The sequence below is a fragment of the Vanacampus margaritifer genome, chromosome 13 (assembly GCF_051991255.1).
Source record: "Vanacampus margaritifer isolate UIUO_Vmar chromosome 13, RoL_Vmar_1.0, whole genome shotgun sequence".
Classification (NCBI taxonomy): domain Eukaryota; kingdom Metazoa; phylum Chordata; class Actinopteri; order Syngnathiformes; family Syngnathidae; genus Vanacampus; species Vanacampus margaritifer.
Window position 1 is genome coordinate 15,658,753 of NC_135444.1, and position 21,282 is coordinate 15,680,034.

Sequence of the window (21,282 nt, forward strand, 5' to 3'; positions counted from 1 at the left end):
CCGTAGCTTGAGGGTAAAAAATATTTGCAATAAATTGTCAATCTATTTTTTTTTTTTTTTAAAGTACATACCTTCCATATAACATAATACAAATGAATGAACCAATCGTTTGGATTTGGGCTAATTACAAACGTTTATATTGTTGTTTTTGTATATAGTTTCTTTTGTTAGTAAAAGGCACATCATAGTAATGAAGTCCAATTTTTCCCAAAACAAATACACATAATGAAGTCAATTTTTTTGGGAGAAGACTTTTTTTTTTAATAAGGGGAAATGTTACAAGAATAAAGTTTTTTTTTTTAATCTTTAAAACAGAACTTTATGTTGTTAAACTTCAATTTTAATGTCATAATATTGTGACCTTAATAAAATAAAAATACATTGTTCGCATAAGATGAGGAATTATTTTAGGGTGACTATACATTTACTTGAGAATACTATACGGCTTTTTTTTTTAAAGGACTATTTTTATTTAAAAAAAAAATCATAACATTAACTTTATTTGTCAAAAATAGACAACTTTTTAATTCCTGTGGCATTTAGGAGTACAGATGGATGGTAGTTATTTAATTAGCATTAGGATTCAGATGGGTGCTTGGAAAAATGAACAAACTTGACAACCCTTGCATTAAAATTCCCACAATACAGTTCCTTATCCGATCCAACTCAGTCAGTTTTAAAAAGCATTTATTCAAAAATAATAATAAAAAGCTAAAAAATAAAATAAAAAAATAACAGTAAAGGTAAAATAATGTAAAAAAACAAACAAAACAAAATTCCAGGTTAAAATGTATTAGCACATCCAGTGTGTGTCACTGTAAAGTTCAGTCTTTATGGTGATGCGTTATATCCTTCCTGGCCACTACATTAGGTACACGTGCAAAATAAAATTGATGCAAAATTTATGAGAACTAATGCTACCAACAAAAAAATGTTTTATTATCTATAGAGAGCATTTATTTTCTTTTCTTTTTTTTAATAACAACAGTTCCTCAGATTATTCCTGGTCCACAAGTAGAAAAAAAAAACTCCTTTCATACAGGTTTACAAGCAAAATGTTCTACATAAATTGTGTTACACAGTACTTTTAAAGTGAATCAAGCATTTATATAAACATTTGTATGAGTTTGGATTGGGGATAAAAAAAAATATAGTCTTGGAGTGTCTGTTTGTTCGTTAAGACTCATATGTTCAACACATGGCTCGTCTACAGTTCTGTCGCTGGACCCCATTCGATGTCCTCTGCCTCATCTTCATCTTCATCTTCATCTTCATCCTCGTCCGAGCTGTTGCTTCCTCCTCGGATCTGCGTGCGTCTGACCTGGACCGCTTGGTGATGATGTGCCACCCTGGAAACATGCGGAGGAGACGACGTCAACGTTTTTTCTCTCTCCCTAATGGTGAGCCACATGAGACTTACACGATGAACTGAAGAGCCTTCTTTTCCTCAGTTTGTGTTTGTGGCTCTGCCTGTCGGGCCTGAAAGACAGATTGGCTTTTATCTCAAGAATACATTTTTTTTTAGTCATTGTCTCATCATATGAAAGAATCACACCAAAGGAATTCCAGATCTGGAAAGCTCTCACCAAGAGCTTTAATTTGAGATGTGACTTGATATGGGTTGTTGCACGCAGATTTTTAAGCTTGATGAAATGGCGACCAATCAAACCCGTCGTAATTACCTGCTGTAATTTATTCTCAATAGCAGTCAGGCTGGCTTGCTCCGGCTGCCCATCCGCATACGACGGCTCGCTGACAGAGTACCGCGTGGACGGGTCGGGGGCGATAAAATCCGGGGGTCCGTCCGACGGAGAGGTGGGTGCGAGCGCGTCGAGGTGGTTGAAGTCAGAATCCGAAAAGCTGCGATGTGACGGAAAGTCATCCGGGTGGTGCAGAGGCGGGCTGCGGCTCTGGCGGCGGAGCGTGGCGGGCTCCGGCACGTGCATCAGAGGCGGGATTTCTCTGACCGGCGAGTACACCTCGGCGTAAGGCTCGGGGTCCGTCTCCTCGTCCGGGCTGCCCCAGGCGGGCTCGGACGAGCGGGCCAGGGCGGCCCCGGTCATGACTCTGGAGCTCCTGGCTGCGTCCTGACCCGGGTAGGCCTCCTCCGGGTCCTCGTTGTCCGTGTAGGCCTCGCCGTCAGTGAAGGGCTCGCCGTCGGTGTCTTCCAGGTCACTGGCGGCGCTGAGGTAGTCGGACTGAGTTTGATCCAGCGCGTCCAGGTCCTGTTCTCCACCGCTCTCCAACTAAACATAAAGCAATTCATTGAGAGCACTTGCGCAAAGCGATTGTGCCAAATGCGAATAATAATCTGTGCATTACCGTGACTTCAGAAACCCAGACTGGTTTGGACTGTTGGTGGCGAATCTTGTCCTTTAGAACCTGGTACCAATTATTGGAGCCGGGTTGCAGGTCAACACGCGCTGGAGGGAGCAAAGCGCAAATGACTCAACAAATGACACAGAAAGGGTTTTATGGCTTTAAGATTGCCGACCCCCGATTTAAAGACAAAGGAAAATCCTACAAGAATAAAATAACTTTAAACACACACGTGATGCACGTTACTGATGTACCCGAGAAAAGATGACTGCAGTCTTTCCTGAGCTTGAGCGCCTGCGAGTGGAGGCGCCTGGAGCTCTTGTTGGAGTCGGGGCTGTAGCGCTGCCTCATGGCCTTGACGTCCTTGCGACTGTGCGGGTCCAAGAAGATCACCATGGGGTGGTACTGGATGTAGTTGAGCCTCTCCACAGCGGTGGGCGTGATGTCCAGCAGGGGGTGCTTGTTCTGGCAACGCAACAGTAATCCTGAGTGAGCCACCACAGTGGGGACTTTGTGGAAAGGGGAAGCCGACCTTCAACATTTCTTGACAACAATATGTTATATGTGACCTCACTAGTCTAAACATGGAATTCTGATTAATATCACGTTTGCGGAATACGATTTATGCAGCAAAATCCAGCTGTTTTTATCCATCTCAGGGGGCGGCCATTTTGCCACTTGCTGTCGACTGAAAATGACATCACAGTTGCTCAAGGCTTATGAAATGACCAATCACAGCTCACCTGTTTTCTGAAGCTGAGCTGCGATTGGTTGTTAGCTGAGACCTGAGCAACTGTGATGTCATTTTCACTCGACAGCGAGTGGCAAAATGGCCGCCTTCTGAGATTGATAAAAAATGGCTGGATTTTGCTGCTTAAATCATATTCCACTAACACAATAGTAACCAGAATACTGTATTTAGACTAGTGCGGCTGCATAGAACATGTTATTGTCAAGAATCTTTTTTTTTTTGGGGGGGGGGGTGACTTCCTCTTTAGCATACAGTATACTAATGTGCACTGCTTACACTAGCAGCTAGGCTAGTTTACAGAACAGAATCAGTGTTGACAACTTAGCGATTTGGTTAGTCAGGTCAAAGTAATTAAAGAATTACTTTGCTGCTATCTGGTGGGATATCAGTGTCAAGGAATTATCAAAATGAGTGAGGATTTTTTATTTAGGCGAAAATAGTGCTTTGCTGCCATCTTGTGGCCTCTTGGTGTCAATGTTCAAGTGAATTGAGGGGCTTTATTTAGACAAAAATAGTGCTTTGCTGGCATCAAGGAGCGTTTTAAAATGAGTTGAGCTTGTCAGCCATTTTGTGGAATCTTGGTGTACGATGCTGAAATGAGTTGAGGGGCTTTATTTAGACAAAAATAGTGATTTTCCATCATTTCATAAAATCTTGGTGTGGAGGAGGGGTTTTAAAATGAGTCGAGGAGTTTCATTTAGAAAGAAATGATGATTTACAGCAATCTTGCAGCATTCTGGCGTCAAGGGACTATTTACACAAAAATCGTGCTTTGCTGTTGTATTTGTTAATTGCTATTTGCAGCAGGCCTCAGTCCTTAACAATAACTTGATTCAATATGCTACCGTTCAGAAGTTTTGGTTCACATCAACAAATTGTGGTTCACGAAAACCCCCGCTTGAGCTCACCTTTTCAGCTATCTTCCTGACGGTGTCCAGTTTGATGACCGTCGAGGTGCTGTCACTGCCCCCACTGCGAGGAACCATCTCTGAGAGTAAAAATAAATAAATAATCACATTCCGGTCCAAAATGTAACGCATCAAAGTGTTTTAAAAATAAACTATACGCAGACACCAACCAGCCACTTCATATTGATCAGGCATCTCTCTGGCCAGCTTCTCCATCGCGATATCGTTAAGAGGACCCAGAATGACGATGGGCCGCTTGAAATTTGCTTCTCTGAGCAGGACCTTCTCGTAAGCCGGGAATTTGCCCTGAATGGTGAGCTGCAGGAGGTCGTCCCGTGAGCGCCGTGCGTTCTTCTTGTTCCCTCTGAGGCCCCGTAGTTTCCAGAACTCAGCCCTGGGCCCCGACACCGGCCTCTCGCCGCTCGCCCTCTGCGCCTGCTCTTGGCTGGCCAGCACTTCGGCCCTGAAGGGATGGCGGTCGCACCAACAGAAAGATGAAACGTCACAGGGTGGCCATCACACCAAAGACTTAGCATTGTACAATTTGAAGTTGGAAAGCAATTTATAGAAGACGTAGAAACCAAATTTACACAATCTTTATTTTAACTATTGCAAATTTAGTTTTAACTCTACTTAATTTAATTTTAGCTTTTGTAAATTTCTTCTTACTTCTAATTTTCCCCCCTGCCAAATTCCATTATTTTATTATTATTTTCATAAAATAGCATTTTATATTTATCTACTTTTATAAATTCCATTTTTGTCACAAATAAAACTATATTTTAATTTTAAAAGCCTGATACTGCTTATGTAAATTTGTTTATTTAAAAAAAAAAGTTTTTAATGGTAAAATTATTAAAAATTGGTATTTTTGTTTAAAAAAAGTTTTTTTTTTTTTTTTTTAAATTAGATGCGTACTTGTAGTTTTAGCTTTTTATTATTTTTTCCGGTAAAATTTGTTTCACTCCTGTTAAAAAATATTTTTACTTCAATTTCCTACTTTCATAAGATAGCATTTTATATTTTTGCATTTCTACCTTCAAAAATTTGAAAAATGTGATTCTGCTGTTGTAAACCTGTCATTTATATAAATTATTTCATTTATAAAATTAAATTTATTTTGTTTAAAATAGTTTCTAATTTTGTAAAAAAAATAATTTAAAAAAGCATGAATTTGTAGTTTTTTTTAAAAATAGATTTGTACTGTAAGTGTTTTTATTTGTGTAAAATTATATTAACATGCATTTCTACTTTTTGTAAATGAGTTCCTATTTTGTTAACATTTATTTTTACAAAATTATAATTTACTTGTATATATTTGTTTTTGACTTGTGTAAAATTACATGTATTGTACTTTATTGCAATTTAGCTTAGACTTAAGTAAAATTATACTTTGGGCTATAGCTTCTATTTTCTTCACATTTGTTTTCTATTTCATTTTACTTTGTAACATTTTTTAAAATGCGTTTATACTTAAGTCAAACTATTTTACTTTCAATAAATGTTTCTTTTACTTTAGTAACTGTGCCTGTAACTTTTGTAAATGTAAAAAAAGCTATGAAAAAAACAAGTTTGATTTGACTTCTGTTTATAATTGTTGACCAGCGTATAAAAGAATAAGCTGTTGTATTGGACCCGAGGATGGGAGGAGTCTGTTGCTGACCTGGCCTGGTTGGGGATGGTGCCTTTATCGAGCTCGTGCAGGTCAGTGCCCATGCGGATGGCCAGCCAGTTGCCAAGCTTCCCGCGATGCATGGTGTCCACCACCCGGAACACCTCTCCTCGCGTGAAGCTCAACCCGATGGGGTGATCGGTCTCGTGGTCATAGTGCGTGCGGATGTAGAAGTTATCCCCCAGGTTGGACTTGATGATCTTCTTATAAACTGAAAAGGGAAAAAAACAATGACCATCATGGCAATCCGACATGGACTGGAGCTTGCTTGTGGTTCTACTGCACTTACTGTCCATCTTGTTCTGACTGCGGATGTCCACCTTTTCTCCTCTTTTGATGTTAAGCAGGAAATTGGCTGCCTCCTCTCGAGTAAAATGGCCGAAGTCGGTGTTATTGACCTGTGACGAAGGGAGAGAACAAAAAAAAAAAAAATTACGGAATATTATTCCAAAAATGCAATTGTACAAAATCATTTACAACTATACATTTAAATATATAAAATGAAAATAAAACAAAACTATTAAATGAAATCAATCAAAAGTTGATTGTGCCGCCCACGTGCAGGCCAAAGAAAAGCCGCCTTCACCTTCAAAATCTGGTCGCCCTCTTTCATTCCCTTCTCGTAGGCGGGGCTTTTGGGCTGCACCCCTCCCACAAAGATTCCCACGTCGTTGCCGCCCACCAGCCTGAGGCCCACGCTGCCTTCCTTGACGAACGACACCGACTGCAAGTCGGAGCTGTACCTGGAGGCGAGTGGGAACAGAAGAGCAGGGCTTTAAAGTGGTAGTCAACTTTAAACATTTCTTGACAATCATATATTATATATGACCTCACTAGTCTAAACATGACATTCATTTTTTGGAATATGAAGCACAATCCAGGCTTTTTTTTTTTCATCTCAGGGGGCGGCCATTTTGCCACTTGCTGTCGACTGAAGATGACATCACAGTTGCTCAAAGCTCAGGCAACGACCAATCACAGCTCACCTGTTTTCTGAAGCTGAGCTGCGATTGGTTGTGTGGCAAAATGGCCGCCCCCTGAGATAGATAAAAACGGCTTGATTTTGCTTCTTAACTCATATTCCACTAACGCATAATTAACCAGAATATCATATTTGGACTAGTGTGGCTGCATAGAACATATTATTGTCAAAAAAATGTTTTTGGGTTGACTTCTCCTTTTAACGCGGTGCTGCGCGCCGGGAGGGAGGTCGAGACCCGAGTGGGACTCACCCTGGGTGGGATGTCGGGTACGAGTCTGGAGGCAAGGAGTAGATGGGCTCTTCTGCAGGCTTGGAGGGAGCAGAGACTGCTGCTGGTGGATTGCTCCTCACGGAGATCCCAGACATCATCGTGCCACTATTGCGAGTCATATTGGCGGCACTGTTACCACATAAAACATGCGATTAAAATAGCGGGACCTAAAATGTGGAGTTCCACCCCAATTTTCTGGAAAATAGGTCTCAAACGTCGTACCTGCGTCTGCTATCCCCGCGGTCCGAGCTGCCAGACCTCCGCAGGTGTAATAGGTTGTCGGACTCGGAGGAATCTGAATGGTGTGAAGAGACCACAAAGATCCTGTCATCACACACAACATCTCACTCTCCTAAACACAAACACTCCGCACACATAATCTCTCCAGACACACACACACATATTATTACTGACCATCAGGAGGCGGTTGGCGAGGCAATGAGTTTCGGCGTGGCGGCTCCGGATCGACAGCCACCGAAGAGGGCTTGATCTCAGGTAGGATTCTGCAAGCAGCACAAGAGAAATAACATCATCGAAGCACAATCTGAAATTTTAATCCAAAACAATACATTTCTTGGAGCCACTCATTATGTTGCACAAAGCTTTCCTTACACGTGGTTTAATTTTCTTGCAGAATTTGGGGAAATTGAATGAAACTCTCACCTGTATCTGTTACTGGCTCTGTTTGACTTCTCGCTGTCTGTCGAGCGCCTGCGAGGGACAGACGCGTAACTGTCCTCGGAATCCGACTCAGACGGAGCTGCGGGGATTACTCACACTTCAGTGGCAGAAATGCATGCAATGCATTTACAGAGATCAAATGCATACGTTAGTTTAAAATCACGATTAAAGAGGAAGTCAACACCCCCCCCCACCCCAAAAAAAAAATCTTTACAATAATATGTTCTATGTGCCCTCACTACCCTAAACATGGCATTCTGATTAATATTGTGTTTGTGTAACATGTTCTCAGGGGGCGGCCATTTTGCCACTTGTTGTCGACTAAAAACGACATAATGACCAATCAGCTCCAGAAAACAGAAAAGCAACTAAAAGCAACTACCTCCCCTTAAGGTGGACGAAAAGTGGAGCAAGGTGTCTCTTATGGGATTTTTTCTTATTAAATTATCAGCCAACTATATCAGAAAAATCTCAAGAGTGTTTATATGCTCACCTCGGTGTGGCGCGCCGCCGGCCGGGATCCCGGAGACGCTGTGCCGCCCCGTTTCCGGCTGCGAAGAAACGTCCGGCAATGCTCTGCAAGAAACGAGAGGGAGGCGGGAGTGAGGGAGGAGGAAGACAAGTCTCAGTTACATTTGGAAGGACGGGGAGTGGGCTTGTGGCTAATATGATGATTATGGATGAGGGAATATTCACCTTTGCGTCTGAGGGGACTCCTCTCTTTGACCACTTTGTGATGACTATTGATCAATTTAAAGTCTGGATTTAGTCAATCTATTTCTGCTAAGGTCCTCAGTTTAATCAGCACATAGCCACATAATGGAGAGGGACATGTTCAGTGAAAAGTCACTTTTTTATTTCAGCGCTTAACACACAATGATACAGCCCAAAAAACACACAAAAATCAAAAACAGCTACAATCTGATCACACATGCAGGTGGAAAATTAAAAACAATCACAAGACAGAGGATGTAACTTCAAAAATAAAAGGATAGTCGTCAAAATAAAAGTCTTGTTTGCTCAAGTGTCCCAGCGGGGTGCTGAAGTGGGGGTGGGGAGGAGGGGACGGCGCCTTCATGTGTACCTGTATCTGCTGCTGTTGTACGAGTCCTGACTGTAGGCGGTGCTCCGCCTCCGAGGAGGCGCCGAGCTGCCTTCTGACTCCGACTCCGAGTCTGACAACGGAGAGACAAACACGATGATCAGCAGGCATCACCGTCTTACATGCGATGCAGTTTTGCAGGACTCATGCAAAAAACGGTTCAAACTGGAGTTTTTATGGAATTATATTTTTTAATACTGTGCTCTAATTTAATGATTTTTTTAAATTGTAAAAATTCATTTTATTCTTTTTTTTCCCCTCCCCATTTTTAGAATGTACTGACCCGGAGCAGGGACTCTGAGAGGAGAGTTGACCCTCCTTGGGGGATCCTGGCGCACCAGGATGGGGGAAGCTCTCAGGCCAGTGTGGGGCAGATCAGCAGGAAGAACTATGGGACTGACATGCGACAAGGGAAACAATCACAACCAGAACGGCTGACGTTCTGATTCATAATCCTCCTCAGGATCGATCCAAGCTTACTTATATCTGCTGTCTCTTTGGGATGAGGCACTGCGGTCAGAGTCGGAGTCCGACACGGGCCTGCGTGCCCTAGAGGACGATGAGGCGGGCCTGGATGACGACCAGTTGTGGGCGGTCGGGGAAGCTTTGGGATTGGGCAGCATGGTCAAACCAGACAGGCTTCTGCAGTGGAAGGAAAAAAAACTCACATTTAAAAACAATTATGTCACTCTATAGCATTCTTGTCTTGCTTTTCCTATGGTGCAACAGATTAAAAAAAAAAAAGTAAAATAATTTCCCAGAAACGTCACAATTGTTCGCATTACGTAATGTTCAACTGACTTGTATTTGCTGGAGTGGTCCAGACTCGCCGTCCGGGCGGGAGGCGGCGAGGCGCTGCGGTCCGACTCCGAGTCATACGCTGCTGAGAGAAATGACATGGGAAAACGTCATGATTACATCAGTCAAGAGCCGGACATGACTGACAGGCTTTGTTGGACGGACCTCGGCGAGATGCGAAGCCTCTTGTGGGGGATCGAGTCAAAGTGGAGCGCATGGGAGAAGAATCCCTGGACTTGAGCACCGAGTGAGGAAGTTCTGCTCTGTTCCTGGTGTCAAACCCAGACAAGGAGGAAAGATTAACAGCCAATCTTAAATGAGGTGACATCATCTACCTACATAATCGCGCCACAAAATGTAATGTCCAGTTTTATGATATATTTGTATGATCCTTATCCAGCTGACCATTTTTTATTGCACTTGTCCTCTTTTGTGTTCTGGGTTTGCTAAAGCCAATCCCATCTGATTTTAGGCGAGAGGTGGAGTACCCCCTCGACTGCTTGGCAGGCAAACAAAAAGGCACACAAAATAAAATAAAAGTCTAATATATATTATTTATACACAGTGCATTCATGTCCCAGATTTATTTTTCGTAAAAACTAATTTGTTAATTTATTGACTTTACATATAAATTGAATAAGTTTGAATTATTGTCCTAAATATTTTTTTTAAATAATATTTTTTATTGTTAATAAAAACAGTAAAATATACAACTATAGGTATACTGTACATTAATTAAATGGTTATACATTTGATCTATTTAAGTGTTTTTTGGAGGGCTAATTAACTGTAAATATGAAAAAGTAAAATAAACTATTTTAAATTATATATAACATGTTTCATTTATTTTATTAAATAATTGTTTATTGTTAACAAAAGAAAAGTGCAAAATAAACACAATTACACATATTGTGACTAACATTTTATACATTATATCAATTGTGTTAAAAAAAAATGGTGTCAATTAATTGACACAATTAAAAAAACAAAAATATTTCATTAAAATTAATAATTTATGCATTTAATATTTTATTTTCATTAAATAATTGGTTAGTTCATTATAATAAAATTATATATAACACAATTAAAACATGACAACAAATTATTATTATTATTATTACCTTTTATTTATTGTAACATCCTGGCCCATCTGTCTGTTTTCAAAATCAAACGTGGTCTAAACATGAACACACCTACCATGCATGTCATTAGAATGTGCAAACCAAAGACCTCTTGACTGTGAGGTAATAATAACTTAGAACGCATACCTGTGCGTCCGTTTCTCTCTGGTAGGATGACGAGATGTTCTGCGAGGTGAACGATCATCCAAGTCGGAAATGTCTAAAAAAAAAAATGAAATCAATAACATTTGAGAAGATGTCCGCTATCGCTCATCAACGCCTCGTCTTCTCCTCTCACCCTCCATCTCAGAGCTGCTGTCTCGCCGCCGCCGCTGCTCATCCTCGCTGTTGGGGGCGCTATCCTCCACCTCGGGGATGCTGACCAAGAACTTGCGGTGGTCGCGGAGCACCGTCATGGTCAGCTTGCCGCGGCTCTTCTCCACCAGGTGTTTGGTCTCCAGCAGGGAGAGGTTCTCTGTGGTCATGCCGTTGATCTGGTGGGAGGGGGAGCGGCTCGGGTCAAAACGGACAAAACAGCGGCTGCTCTCGCGAGACTTACCTTCAGGATCAAGTCGCCCTCCTGCAGGGTGCCTTCCTTTGCTGCCAGGCCTGTTTCGGTCATGTGCTTGATGAAGATCTGACTGCCCAGTTTCAAGCCGTACTCTGCAAAATGAGTATGACCATGTTAGAGAAACTCATTTATTCTTATAACTTTGCCCCCCTACATAAAATAAAGTGATTGTATTACAGGGAAGTTTAACTTTTATTTGTGATTTCTCTCTCTCTCTTTTTTTTTTTAAACAAACAAACTAAAACCAACTATTCTTTTAATGATGTTTACTTACAAAAAAGAAAATCTAATGGTTGTCGTAGTGGTGAACTATAATTAAATTACTTTAAGATTCATTTCAATAATCAAAATCAACTTCATATCAAATTGACTGAATTTTTTATGGCTATTTTTTAAAGGCAACTTTATTTACATAACATTCAGATTGTTTTCCTCAGAAAATTACATTTTACTTGTAACATCGCAAAAATAAAAAAAATAAAAATAAATAAATAAATAAATAAATATATATATATATATATATATATAATGAAGTAAAAAAAAATATATATATTTTTTTTTTTTTACTTCATTATTACCCTTATTTATTTATCCAAAAAAAAAACTATTCTCATCATCGTGACTCTTTCTTTTGAAACAACTTTTTCTTTTAATAACACTTTAAAAAAATTAATTAATAAACTTTTTTCCAAAAGTCAAGTCTTTTTCTAAATATATATATTCATGTCACTAGTCATAAATTTACAATACACACACACATATTTTTTTTTGCTTTTTTTCAACATTAAAAGAGATTTACCTCTCAAAACATTGACACTCATTTAAAAAATAAAAAAAAGTTTTGGGTTTTCCCTGACTTTATTCTTACAACTTTATTATTTCCTCACAATTTTTTGGAATATTTTATCATATTTTTGCCATTCAGACAGCAAACATTTTAGACTCATTTACACAATAAAACCCAACTTTATTCTTTAACCTTTTGACAATAGTACACTCACCGTCCGAGATTTTCTTCTTAACCAGAGTTGTTCTAAGGGGCTTGTCATCGAGGTCATGGTGCGGCAGCCTCTTGTACCCCGTCGACATCAAGGGCATCGCGCCTCCGTAGCCGTTGCGGTCTGGCGAGGAGCTGCGAGCCCGCGTGTGGTAGCGACTGGCCTCCCTGTTGTCACTGGCATCTGAATAGCGTCGCGTTCTCCTTGGGGGGTCTTGGTCCAACAGGTTGGAGTGGGAGGCGGCCCGAGTTGGCCTGGTCGTAGCGGGGATCTGGATCTTGCGAGGACGTTTCACCGTCTGGAGGGAGAACATAGTGAGGAATAGAGCTTTTGAGGGCAAAAAAAAAGGAGGGAAGAAGGTTTTTTTTTGTTGAAAATAATTATTTGATTAATTGAAATTGGGTATAGTGATAAAATAATCAAAAATATTTATTAGTGGTAGCCATACAAATAACAGGGGCTACAACCTGTTAAACCCTTTTATGAGATGCTAAAAAGAGCTAAATAAATGATTAAAGGCTAAAAGGTTGCAAAAAAAAGTTTTGAGGCGAAATACTTTGAATGCTAACAAAGTTAACCGGAGCTATAATGTACCCAAACACATAAGATGCTAATAGCCTGAACGAAAGTGGGTTCGAATATATGTTAAAACATCTCCATGAGATGCAAATGTGTGGCTAACTGCTAAATACATGCTAAAGCTGGTGTCTCACTGAGTGGCAAATGCTTGTGAATGCTTGAGAATGTAGCAAATTTGAGGTTTTTGTCAATTTGTAAAAAGATGCAAAAGGTTGCAAAGACGTTTGCAGACAGTTTTCACTCCCAGTTTTTGTCTTGTTGCCAAGAAATTTTGTACATGTTCAAAACTTCAGGAAATTTTGGTTTGTTTGCCTGTTTTCTAACAAAAAACAACAACCAAAAAACAAAAAAAACTAAATGATTAGTTGATTACTGAGGTCAAGTACGCTTTTGAAATGTCACAGTAATTTGGAACCCCTTGGAATTTTTGCACATACAAGCTCATTGGGTTTTTTATTTTATTTATTTTTTAGCTGGAACTTGTCAGCCAATTGGAGAAGTAGCAAATGAAAAAGGGGTGAGGGGATGAGTTCGGAATAATTACGGTCTCCAGTTTTGGCCAGATTTTCTACACAACAAAAACGTTCCCCAAAAAGGCAATTTTTCTGACACAAATTAAAAAAAATAAATTCTGGACGCCACCATCCAATTTTCAAAAGTCTTGGTGTGCCGTACTGAGGTAAAAAATAAAATAAAAATAAAAAAAATCACCATTGCAACCAGAGTTAGCATTTTGACACAATGCCATTTTTGGGAACTCTTGTCACGTTGCCATTTAAAAAAAACAAAGTTGCTGAAATGTGTTAAAAGTTTTAAACCCAACGCACAACTAAATCACTAAATATGCCAGTCGCTGCTGACACAAAACTGACATTGGCTGTTGATACACTTATACTGTATATATACATGATTGGATGCTAAAAAAAAAGAAGTCAGAATTGCAGATTAAAAGAGAAGTCAAGCATGCTTCAGTGCGACGTCTTCAAGTCCTCACAATGTTAGCCGTCCTGCCGCACGTCTTGAGGGTGTGAATGGTGAAGTTGGAGTGGACGTTCTCCATGGAGATCCCGTTGACCATGACGATCTGGTCTTTATTGCTGGGAAGAGAAAAACGTAAAATCAGTCAGAGAGTGACAACAAGCGCTAAGTGTACCTTCATAAATTGACAAACAAGTTAATAAATAAGCTAAAAAAAATGTAAACAGTCTCTCTATGTTGCAGATTTTTTACTGGTCTGGAATGCATTCCCCACGATAAACCGGCTTTTATTATTATTATTATGACATCATTTTTGTGGCGGTCTACTTACAACAGGCGTCCCATGGCCGGTCCATTTGGCAGCACGTCGGACACCATCACCGCCGTATCCCCGCTGTCTAGATTAGGTTTGTCCTTGCCTCCAGATAAGGCAAAGCCAAAGCCCAATTTGGAATCCTGCCATGCGGAGAGATTGAAATGAAGGTGTGGGAGGACGGGAAAAAATGCATGATGCAAGTGGATGAGGGTGACAGAGGTAGCGCATTCTAGCCCAGCTGGTATGCACCAGCGACCGGTCGACTGCTGTAGTAGGGTGTGTCCCTTGGAATTTAAGACAGCTCGTAATCGTGAACACAATATTGATTTTGTATATAATTTCTGATATGATACGGTATTGCTACATGAGCATCAAATATTGATTTGCACACGAGACAAACGTGGACCTGTTTATTGCTTTTGGCGCACGATCCTATTAAAGAATGTTAATGTTTGCTTAATTTGCAGATGTTTTGTTGCAAATACATACAATAAATATCAAGCAATAGTCATGCTTGTATTGCATTTGGAGGCAAATCACTTTGACCTGGATTAACACAATAAAATAAATAGAACTCATGAGTGAAATAAAATTAGGAAAATAATTTAAATAAAAGTAAACCTGAAAAGTATTTTTGCCCTAAATAATAAAAAAGATAATATAAACTGAAATGCAATAAAAATGCAAGCTGTGGAAAAATAAAACAAGAATAAGTAATGAAAATATAAAAAAAAAAAAAAAAAAAAAAAAAAAGTTGTAAAAATTTTATCGTTTAACACAAATAATAAATGCATAAATTGAGTCAAAAAACAGAACAATTTTTTAATATTAAAATAAATAAATAAAAGGAACTATTCAATTTGACAATGACAATTTCCAGCCCTACTACTGTTGCGCAACGCCGCCACCCTGCCACGTCTACTACGGCGACATCATGCCATCGTGTTAACAAGCAGGAACTTACTTTGTTCAGCGTTATTGTATGCTGCTCCCATATCGTTAGCTCCTCCATGCCTGGTTTCTGCAATCACAAAAACAAACAACAACGGTAAGAAAAGACTACAATTCGTGTGGGACGTTTTGCGTAGATAACTCCTTACGAGGAGCTCCCGAGAAGCCGGAAATATGTGCAAAATGCAGACGAAACACGGCACATGCTCATCTGCGTCTATCTGGATGGACCGGTATGGTGGCGGTGGTGGTGTGTGTGGGTGCGTGCTTGTGTGTATGAAACACCCGAGGTTCCAGAGCGAGCACACGACACATCCTGCAGATAAATAACACAAAATCTGCTCTTGCGCGGGTCTCTTTACAGGTTGAGTAGTTTTACTTAAATTTTAGATCTTCACTATACAGTAATCTAGTCTGTATGTATATCAATGCTTTTGAATTATTATTTTTTATTTCGCTTTAGTTTTTTTCTCATGACATCAAAAATTTACTGAATATATATATAATTTTTTTTTTTTTAAATAAACAAACAATAATTGAGTCAGTTCTAGTGGCAGAGGACGTGCGTGTTCAGGTGTCAAGGCCGCATGCCCAAATACTTTTGTTCACCTAGTGACACCCATTCAAAAAAAAAAAAAAGCAAAATGAGTAGAGAGTTAGGAGGAAACATTCCATAAGGAACGAGTACAGCCAGCTTCTCTACTCCAAGTGAAGGCGACTGATGTACGCCGATACTGACATGCTGCAAAAAACAACATTGACATGAAGAAATATGAATACTTGTGCAGTGGAAAAGATGGGGCACAATTGTGCTGCTAAATGTCAGCCCAGTGAACAGTAGGCCATTTGTATGTTAATCATCAACCTAAACACCAATAAAAATGAGTTGGCTGCTCAAACAGAAACTGTTTTTTTTTTCACCCTCACTATGTTTTCATAGAGAAACTCGCCTCTTAGTACCAGGCGCTCGCTTCTTGTTTTTTCTTTACGCACAACTTTTATTGTCTTGTTATGAGAAGTACTTTGCCCTTTTTTTGGATGGTGTTCTATAGAAAATGAATCCTAAAGTGTTGTAGCCAAAAAGTTACACGAATAAAATCAACCCCAAAAATACTTTGAGTACAAATAAGAAAATAAAATCTTATGTAACTGATTAAAAAAAAGAGAAGTTAACATTACAAAATAAAAGAAATTTATTAAATTTAATTTAATCATTTTCGAGATTTAATTTTGGACAATGCATACAAGAACAAAGAAAAACACAAAAATAAAAAAAAAACTCATGCTAGCAAATAATTTGGGAGTAAAAAATAAATAAATCTAAACATAATCTCCTACAATGCAAATAATAAAGATAAGCTAACATTACAAACAATAATGACTATTAAAAACATATTTTCAGAATTATGAAAAACTAGATAAAAAAAATGTAATAAAATTCAAATACATAATAGAATTAAAATAATAACCTATATAAAAAACAGAAATGAAACAAAAATGAACAAAAATTTAAATACATTGAAATTAAAATACAAATAATAATAATAAAAAAATAATTATAAAACCAATACTAAAACGTTGCAAAAATAAAACAAAACACTTTTTAAAATAAAATGTATGGAGAAAAAAAAATTACGACACAAAATATGATAAAAAAATGAACAAAATATATCAAACTAAATAAAAAAAATGGTTAAATAAATTACAACCCCCCACCACAAAGTATTAGACAATCAATCATGCACAACAAGGCAGAGAGCTAAAATAAATAAAATCCATTCATTTTCTATTTCACTTTTGAACAAAAAATACCAAAGAAAGAGTTGAAGCAGTTAAGTATCCAAAAAGTAGCACCCAAGTATGCAAGATAACACAGTTATGCGCCATGCCCTCATTTCATAAGTGCATCCTGATTTCATGTTTGATTAAAATACCAACTACTCAATTCATTTCTTCCCCAATAACACGGCTACTAAAAAAAACAAACTTGAGTGTATCGTTTAAGTGCAAAATCCTATTTTGCTTGTTTTCTATGGCTTTAACATGTCACGTCAAGGCTGTTGCACTCACCCCTTGGTCTTTGAACCTCACTTCCATTTCCCAGTGGGATCTCCAAGCCCAACAACAGCAACAACAACAACAACAACAACAACAACAACAACGCTAAGGCACAAACGGATAATCATATTCCTCACGCAAACACAACACACGAGCCATTCGTCCGGCTCCTGAAACCCGATCCCTTCACGGTGGCGGGCAAAAGAAGCGAGATATGACCGACGTTGGCATGGAGGCGGGAGGACTCACCTGTGGAAGCGCTCCTCCCCCACCCGCACTTTGACCACTCATGCGGCGACTCGCTCACACACTCCATTACACACTGAACTACCCCTGGAATGACCACGGGGTCAAGCTAAAGACAACATGGTTGACTTTTAAGTCGCTCTGACTCCAAAACAATGCGGCCAGGAGACACCGGGCAGACAGTCGAGAGCACAACGGCCTTTGCAGAGCGATACTGTCATCCAAAGCAATGTTGTTCTTGTTTTAACTTATTAAACACAAAGTATGTAGTCTTCTTTTTTTTTTTTTAACTGCACATTTTTGTGGAGTTTTTAACAGCTGTCTAATCTTAATTAGATTTTTTTTTTTAACTGCACATTTTTTGGGAGTTTTTACAGCTGTCTAATTTTAATTAAAACATTTTGGGGGTGATTTATGATCATTTATTTATGAACAATTTTTCTACAGTCTTATTTTAACATGCGCAGCTTTGTACCTAAAGAAATAACATTTATTGTCAAATTAATGATTTTTTTTTTCATGTAACAAAACAAGCAATCTGTATTCTTAGTTAAATAATTGTAATTACCCTAGATATTGTTCAACTATTGATTGATGAAATTCAGGTACTATAAGCATAAAATTACATATGAAACTTATTGTATGTCTTTGCGATTATGTATATTACATGGGCCAATATTGCGACGTTGATATTTTTTTCGATATATTTCCCAGCCTTATTGAATAGTCTTATTTTAATCTGCACATTTGGGGGCTTTAACAGTAAATTATTTTTTTTGTGAGATTCACTGAAATTTTATTTTTACATGTGCAAGTTCAACATTTTTTTATTACTATTACTAATACTACCATTATTATTGTCATTTATTTATTTATTCATTTTTACACACACAGTGCTACAGTCTTATTTTAACATGCACAATTTAGAGTGGATTTCCATTTTGCCTTTTTTTTTTTTTACAGTAATTATTACAGTATTAGTTTTGGACCTTTTTGCCTTAAATTGACAGGACAGCTGAAGATGACATCGGAAGTTTTTTTGCAGAGGCAGTGGGTCGGTGTGAGGGTGACTTCCACCCATACATTAACCATTATTTGGTAATTTTACCTGCACATTATTCACATTACACACTGCACATTGTCTTAATCTAGCCTGCAAAATATTTTGTAGGGCTATGTTATATATATATATATATATAATTAAAAAACAACAATTCTATTCACATTTTTTTATGCATTAAAATTCTGTTCATGGGTCAAGAAAAAGGTACCAACGGGACTAACTTACAGGCACCACTAGCAGAGGTGGCGGGGGCTCGGGCGGCACGGAACCAAAATGCTTCATTAGTTTGAGCCGCTGGGTCGCATTCATGATGAAGACGCCCACCCAAGTGGGCCCGAATGACAACCTTGTTGTCTTACGGGTTGCAAATCCACAGGAAGACCGGACAGCGGTTCAATGTATAAAAAAAGTGACAAATTGTCTTGCCGTCAGTAGAAAACATATTCCAAGCTCAGTTGATCCCATTTGGATTCATCCCGGAAGCTCAGCCGGCTCCAAGTCTCAATGGTATGCGAGCTTCTCGGCCCACTTTGAGACTTTTTCCCACAAGGCTGGTTTGAGTGCGCCGGGCGCTATGGTTACGATGGCGGAATGAGAGCGCTGGACTGTTAATAATTGAAAGGCTGTTTGCTTGAGTAAAGCTTCCTGGCTGCCTTCACAGCAGACAGGAAGTAGTGATCAAATAGATAGTTTACACTAAGAATATTTGTATGTGACATTCTTTGGTACGACGCGACGGCCCTCTTGATATTGCTTCATCTCATTGTTGTTGTGATTCTCTTTTGGAGATCTTTTCCAAAAGTCAGCCCAATTTCATTTAGCAACTTTAAATTTGGTATCCATCCCGAGAAGACGTACAACAAAGTCTCTACAGTAGAAAAGACGATGGAAGTCTTCCATTTTGTTTTGAAGCATCCATTTTAGGCAAAGGGGGTCATCCAGACACATTTGTGGTTTGAAACAAACTCACCACGACTTTACATTGTAAATACTGAAAAACTATACTGAAAAACTATACTGAAAAATATGGTAACTGAAAAGTATTTCAACATAATGAAATGAAACAACATGAAATGTATAGCTCCTATGCTCCTGATGCTTTAAGTTTCCTCGAAAGTAGCTGGTCAACATGGTACTTCATTATTCATTCAAGTGGCGTAAACCAATCCAACATCGAGTAGTTAGTAAAACAAACACTTGAGTGACTACATGGCCTCTATCGTACAAGTCCCTTCTCTTGACTGCATCACAGCTGAAAATGCAGCAGAAAGCCACTCCTGCTGGTGCTCAGATTATCTCAGCGATAAAATTCAAAGTACATCCACAAGACACACACCACGCATTTAATAGCCTTGGGGTGCACACAGCTCAGCGTGATGTCATCCATTCCTGACTTTTGACTACAGTATCGGTAATAGGCTATGAGTGATTGCGTTACTGGAAAGCTACGAGTGTTTAGATTTGAACATCATCTTTAAACAAAAAATAATAATAATTAGAGATTAAAGCACCAATGAACCTTCTGTTACTCTACCTTTTTTCATGATGAATTGTAGGATACCTACTTCTGATTGGGGCTCATTTGGGAGGGGGGGGGGGGTGCAGACTTCTTGCTAAACTTCATACATTGGTGATTGAGATTTTTTATTTTTACAACCTGCAATGATAGAAATGACCACTAAGTCCTGCTTTTATCAGTGAAACTGGTATCAGGGGCTTTTTGTTGTTGTTACCTTCAGTCAGTTTTGAGGAGTTTATGCTTGGGAACAAACAAAAACAAAACCTTGTGGCCAAGAAAAGCTATGGAACAGAAAGCAACATATTAAAAATAATGTCCAAAATCTTTTGCTAATCCTTCTTTTCTCCTTTTTACCCCTGAGATGGATGGACGATGACACAAAATGGAGGACGTCACTGCACAAAATGTCTACCAATACCAATAGTTTTACTTTAAATTATTCAAATGATGATGTAATGATAGAAAAGGCACAAGTATGTAAGGAATACAAATAGCCAGCTGTTTACGAGTCGAAACTATTGTGAAACTCGGTTTGAGGCAGGTAGAAACTTGCATGAGCGCTTGGAGAACCAGAAAGGCGAGAAGAGGATGAGGAGGATGAAGAAGACATCACATGGAGTACAAACGTGGTTGCAAGCCAATGGTTAAAACCAAACTTTAAATTCCCTCGGATGTTGTCAAAAAGTAAGAGAATGAAACTAACAGGACCTGTTAAACAGAAAAGCAGGTGAAAATGATGCAAGCTAAAACAGACATCTAGCAGCACTTTCGTCACATGTTCCGAGGACAAAAAACACCACGTTATTTTAAGAAAAACGAAAAAATAAAATAAAAAAGTTAAACACTTCTTAGTATGTTTGAGCTCATATTTTTTCATCATCTAATTTATTCAAAGAGACGTTGACGAGATATTTTTGACAGACGATAGAAACTAGCTTTACCTGTAAACACTTCCGGACTGTACGCCGATGCAACTTTTCGTCAAACCCGCTCCCGCCGCGGTAAATCCTCTCTCAAGTGTCACTCACTCGCTGTCGTTGGTTTCTGCGGTTTATAATCAAAGTTTCGGCGTGACCACCTCAGTACGACAACACAGTGGTTACTTTTAAATCTTCCTGGCTTGTTAGGACAGGTAGACTTGACGTATCCATAATGGGTGTGGCGTTTTAGATAGATGCGGAAGTACTCACAGATAATGGTTTCACTCAATATGCATATGAGTGCTGTATTTATTTGACTTAATGTATTATTTAAATGTTTTCAAGACAGTAATTACGATTAAATGGTGAAATATTTATACAAATGTGTTTAAGGCATTTAGCGAAATTTAATTGTAATGTCACACTGTATCCAGAAGAGGGCAGTACACGAAAAGTCGAGGCAAGGGGCGTCAGGTGG

General features: G+C 39.0%; 1 protein-coding gene across 6 annotated transcripts; it reads right to left on the minus strand.

The window, feature by feature from the left end:
* Positions 1-670: 670 nt before the first annotated feature.
* On the minus strand, positions 671-21,027 carry tjp3 (tight junction protein 3). Of its 6 annotated transcripts, none has more exons than XM_077584599.1 (28): positions 20,826-21,027; positions 15,012-15,068; positions 14,063-14,187; positions 13,748-13,850; positions 12,178-12,472; positions 11,165-11,268; positions 10,904-11,099; positions 10,753-10,825; positions 9,650-9,753; positions 9,488-9,569; positions 9,167-9,328; positions 8,970-9,082; positions 8,669-8,759; positions 8,078-8,160; positions 7,567-7,663; positions 7,318-7,406; positions 7,126-7,198; positions 6,883-7,032; positions 6,237-6,393; positions 5,940-6,048; positions 5,642-5,861; positions 4,149-4,441; positions 3,979-4,058; positions 2,574-2,784; positions 2,323-2,423; positions 1,683-2,246; positions 1,421-1,479; positions 671-1,349 (listed from the first exon to the last, which is right to left on the minus strand). In XM_077584599.1, the coding sequence occupies exons 2-28, from the start codon at positions 15,057-15,059 to the stop codon at positions 1,208-1,210; spliced, it is 3,924 nt and encodes a 1,307-aa protein (XP_077440725.1). In that variant the 5' UTR covers positions 15,060-15,068; positions 20,826-21,027; the 3' UTR covers positions 671-1,207. The 6 variants fall into 6 exon arrangements, with proteins under 6 accessions (XP_077440725.1, XP_077440721.1, XP_077440720.1 ...); XM_077584595.1 differs by lacking the exon at positions 20,826-21,027 and adding an exon at positions 20,438-20,606 and having other exon boundaries at positions 9,488-9,566; XM_077584594.1 differs by lacking the exon at positions 20,826-21,027 and adding an exon at positions 20,438-20,606.
* Between the last annotated feature and the right edge of the window lie 255 nt (positions 21,028-21,282).